The 5,258-nt window shown below is 42.3% G+C and overlaps 1 protein-coding gene across 1 annotated transcript; it reads left to right on the forward strand.

The window, feature by feature from the left end:
* The first annotated feature begins 452 nt into the window (after positions 1-452).
* LOC113080377 (dermatan-sulfate epimerase-like protein) lies at positions 453-5,025 on the forward strand. The gene has a single exon (XM_026252547.1). It carries the CDS (start codon positions 498-500, stop codon positions 4,074-4,076), a length of 3,579 nt encoding a protein of 1,192 aa, XP_026108332.1. The 5' UTR covers positions 453-497; the 3' UTR covers positions 4,077-5,025.
* Positions 5,026-5,258: the final 233 nt, after the last annotated feature.

The following is a 5,258-nucleotide window of genomic DNA, read 5'->3' on the forward strand; positions in this document are numbered from 1 at the left end:
ACGTTACTGCCGAACGCTGCAACTTTCTGGAAAACTGTCTTCCATGAGACCCGCTGGATCAAAGGATCAAACTAGTAATGTCGGATTCTGAAAACGGAAGTTTCTCTGACACACAGTCTGCATTTATTTGATTATATTTCCGTTATGACATCTAGTGCGGACATCGTTTCAAATAGCGAGACTGACATAATTTTCATCCGTCTAAATAATACGGAAATAAAGGCGAAATAATTTTGTTTTGCGTGGGTTTATCAAGTTTTAGTTTAGACGGATAACCGTCTATGGGAGTTAAAAGAATGTGTTCTCAAGGAAATGTGAACGCTCCCTGCTGGCTACATAAACACCGCCATAGTCATTTGGATTTTTGCCTGAAATAAAAAAAAAATATCTTCAGCTCTTCACGTGAGTACAAGTTGGACTAATAAGACATTTTTGGTCTCTTTGGAGGAGGAGCTTTTGAAGAGAAAAGCAGCACATCTGTTTCTTGGATCGTGGTCATGGAGAACATGCAGAGGTCTGCGGTTTTGCTCTGTGTCTTGGCTGTGGGATTGACTTTCTGTGGAATTTCGTCTGCCTCAGACAGATATGCGCCTTTGAATGAACACCAAACAGACAATACCACCTTGTCCTCACATCTTCACCCCAAGCTATACTTTGATCAGACAGAATTGCGTTTGATGAAACAGAGGGCCACCACCACGCATAGACACATATTTAAAGCTATTCGAAATGCTGTTTCTATTATGTTATCCAGTGCAGCTGTTTACCAGCCTCCGGTGAGCCATGAGGATTTCGGAAAGAAATGGAATGAGATCTATGGTAACAATTTGCCCCCTCTTGCACTATACTGTCTGCTTCAACCTGAGGATGCTACCGCCTCTCAATTTTTGATTGAGTACATGGACCGAATGGTGGAGTACCCAGATTGGACGGTATCCAGCGCACCAAATGATGAGGTCCCAATAGCCCACTCTCTCACTGGGTTTGCCACAGCGTATGATTTCATTTACACCTTTCTTGACACCCGGAGAAGACTGCGATATCTCAAGAAAATACGATCTGTTACAGAGGAGCTATTCGAGCTTTCCAAGCACAGAGGATGGGGAAAACAGTTTCTACAGAACCACCAGACAACTAACATACTAGCCATTCTCATTGGTGCTCTTGTGGTGGGGGAACATAATGACCCAGAGACCATGATATGGAAACAAATATCAGTCAACTATATGGAAAAGACCATGTTCCTTCTGAGCCACATTGTCGATGGCTCTCTCGATGAAGGTGTTGCATACGGTAGCTACACAGCAAAATCCATCACCCAGTATGTTTACTTAGCATTGCGTCATTTTCAGATAGACAACACACAGAACAACTGGCTCAGAGCTCACTTCATGTTTTACTTTGCTACACTGCTTCCTGGATTTCAAAGAACAGTTGGCATTGCAGACTCCAATTACAACTGGTTCTATGGGCCAGAGAGCCAGCTTGTGTTTTTGGATGCATACGTGCTCCGAAATGGCTCAGGAAACTGGCTGGCAGAGCAGATTAGGAATCATCGTCCTAAAGATGGACCCATGGTGCAATCAGCAGCCCAACGCTGGGCAACTTTACACACAGAGTACATATGGTATGACTCTGACTTAACTCAACAGCCTCCACCTAACTTTAATAAAGCAACCATGCACATTTTCTCCAACTGGGGTGTGGTGACGTATGGAGCAGGGTTACCACAAACTAAGGGTAATACTTTTGTGTCATTTAAATCTGGAAAATTAGGAGGGCGAGCGGTGTATGATATTGTCCATGCACAACCGTACTCTTGGTTAGAAGGCTGGACGAACTTTAACCCCGGGCACGAGCACCCTGATCAAAACTCATTTACTTTTGCACCAAATGGACAGGTGTTTGTCTCTGAGGCCTTGTATGGTCCTAAATACAGCTATCTTAACAACGTGCTGGTGTTTTCCCCCTCACCCACCAGCCAGTGTAATCAGCCATGGGAAGGACAGTTGGGGGAATGTTCAAAGTGGTTACGATGGGGAGAAAAGGAAGTCGGGGATACCGCTGGGGAGGTCATTGCAGCTTCATCGCATCAGGACATTTTGTTTGTGAGTGGAGAATCTGTGTCGGCCTATTCATCTGCCATGAAGCTAAAGAGTGTGTATCGGGCACTTGTGCTTCTCAACTCTCAAACATTACTTGTTCTGGACCACATTGAGAAACACGAGCACTCCCCTCTCAATTCTCTCAGTGCGTTCTTTCACAACCTTGACATTGATCTCAGGTATGTTCCTCACAGATCATTTGGAAGATACAATGGGGCTCTGATGGATGTGTGGGATGCACATTACAAAATGTTCTGGCTGGACGCTCAAGGATCCAGCCCCGTTGCCCAGATACAAGAGGCAGAACAGGCTGCCGAATTCAAAAAGAGATGGACGCAGTACATAAACGTGACCTTTCCCATGGAGAAACCTGTCACTAGAGTGGCTTATTTGATGCATGGCCCATATGCCAAGGTCTCGGACTTTAGATTCATAGACAACAGTAAAAATGGAGTAAAAATATCAGTGACTCTTAATGACACAGAAACTGTTGTGTCAATTGTAACAAACTACGAAGACATTGAGGCTAGACATGACTACTTGGGCTTTGCAGGCTTTGCTAAAACAGAAGACAGCAGAAGAATAGTTCAGTTTGGCCGGGGGATTAAAACCTTTCCAAGTCAAGTCACAAAAGATTCTGTGTTTGACTTTGGATTGGTGGTTAACATCTCTGTGGTACTGACTCTATGTCTTGCTTTTGGTTACATAATGAAGAAAAGGAAGTTTCATATGTCGTTCAATATGCTAATTCATTGCACTCTGGTCTGTATGCTGTTATTGTGGGTGACTGAACTTTTGTATCATTTTTATGGCTGCGATCAGCTCTTGTGCAATGTTAAACCAAAAGACCGCAACATATATGATGGAACAGACTCTAGCGTCCGTGACCTCCTCCCCATCATCACCATCACATCCATGCCAGGCTCGGGCGCGGAGATCCTCCAGCACCTTTTCGATAATAGCTCTGACTTTGTATTCCTCCGGATCCCTTCGGCCTACCTTAGGTTCCCCATATCTCCTTTCGTATCTCTGGTGGACGCTTGCGAGTGGTCCAAAGCAGATGCGCAAAATGGACGATTTCGAGTCATTCAGGGATGGTTCCATTCCATAGTTCACAATGTGAAACTACACCTGCAAAATATTCAATTGCACCAGAGCAATGATGAAATAGAAAATAATGTCAAAGAAAAAGGACAAAGAAAGAGAAGAATGCTGCTGTCAGGGCAAATGAGGACAGGGGGCGGCAAGAGTACCCATATGGACATCGGATACATACAAGAGCTCAGGCAGCACCTGGTGAAGTATCCAAATGCCCGGCCTGTGCTGAACATGGGCAGTGAAGGCTGGTTCTTGAAGCTGCCGTATCTTCAAGAGGTCATAGGTCGCTCACTTCGCTCAGTTCATGTGGTACGAGACCCACGTGCATGGATTTATCTCATGCTCTACAGCAGCAAGCCAAGTCTGTATTCACGTAAGAACATTAAAAGACACATCGTTAACATTTTTAAGCAGAACACTGATGGTGTGGATCAGGGCTGTGCTATAGTGGACTCACAATTCCTTCCTTTAAAGAAGATCCTCTCCCAGCCAGATCCAAACCCTGTACAGCTTCTAGCTCAGCTATGGCTGGCTCACAATTCAGCAGGACTCAAGGTGAGCGCTGGCCTCCCCCCACACACTTACCTTATAGTCAGATTTGAAGATGTTGTATATTTTCCTGAAGAGACAGCGAGAAAAATACATAACTTTCTTGGAATCCCCGTTGCACCAGCTGCGTTAAACCAGCTGACATTCGCCGCGTCCACAAATCTGTATAATCTGATATATGAAGGGGATATATCACCTGCCAAAATCAGCATTTGGAAGGAGAATATGGCTGTAGATGAGATTAAACTCATTGAAGACACATGCTGGTCTGTGATGGAGAGGCTGGGTTATAAAAGACATACAGTCAGGCATTCATTTCTGTAAACGTTTTTGCATTTTTCATACTGTGCCTGAAGGTTATATTTTTGGGGGAAGTAGGCTTTGTCAGCATGACAAATAACAAGTGTTGCCTTTTCTGCAAAGTCATATGACCAATTGTTTTGTGCTCTGAGTATATTTAGGCAATGTTTATGTATTATTTAAATTTTACAGACAAAACTGGGGCTAGAATGTTTAGATGTTCTAAAGAACAAAAAGTGATTACTCACCATTGAAGATGGGGAACAGATGCAAAACTTGGATCACAAAAACATCCAGTTTGACTGGGAGACGAAAATATGGTATTTCTCACCAGATGGCTGGCTAACAGTATTTTTTCAGTGTTACGTTGTGTGATATGTTATTGTAGTCATGTTTTTATAAGCAAACTGAATGTAATTTGCATAGTCATTTTTCCACCAAGAGACCTTATTATTTGTATTTAGAAGAGTAATGTTTAAAAATCCCATAGTTGTGAGTCTGCCTCATCCAAGGGGTGCTGTAACGGTGGGGAATGTTAGGATTCCAATGGCCCAACAAGGAAGATGGGGCCTGAATGCAGAAAATAAATTGTTTGCCGAAATAAGAAAAGTATGACCTAATATGATGAGGTACCAGTGTATAAATGTGCAAAACGTGTTCACTCTGTGACTGTACAATCAAATCAGTTTATTGACTTGAAGGGGAAAAGTGTCTTGACACATTAATTGTCTATTGAATATTTTTGTATGTGAATGTATGTTTTTCTGTTGTTTCTTTGCATCCCTATATAAACTATATATTAAAAACCAGTAGCAAATCCATCTTACTTTTCTGAAAATGTTATGTTTCACTTATGATGTAATCATAAATAGAACATCTAATAATCCAAACAAGTAAAACCATGAAATGTCATATTTCTCATCTTAATGGGTACATTTTTAATGCAGTTTTAAGAGACAACTAATGTGAAATGTTTTAAAAGCCACAATGCAAATGGATTTTCCATGGTACCACATGCATATGGAGAGTAATCATCACTGTGGGATAACTGAAATGGAGGAAAATAATGACAATTTATATAATATTTTTAAAAACATTTGCAAAGGCTGCTTTTTTGTTTGTCCCTGTGTGTGTGTGTGGGGGGGGAGGGGGGGGTTGCCCAGCATGCTTTCGGACTAAACTCAGCAAGCAATTCTTCATAGAATA

Source organism: Carassius auratus, unplaced genomic scaffold, assembly GCF_003368295.1.
Source record: "Carassius auratus strain Wakin unplaced genomic scaffold, ASM336829v1 scaf_tig00031124, whole genome shotgun sequence".
Lineage (NCBI taxonomy): Eukaryota > Metazoa > Chordata > Actinopteri > Cypriniformes > Cyprinidae > Carassius > Carassius auratus.

What these genes read in the sequence shown, in the direction of transcription:
- LOC113080377 (XM_026252547.1), top strand. Translation starts at nt 498, where the DNA reads ATGGAGAACATGCAGAGGTCTGCGGTTTTGCTCTGTGTCTTGGCTGTG.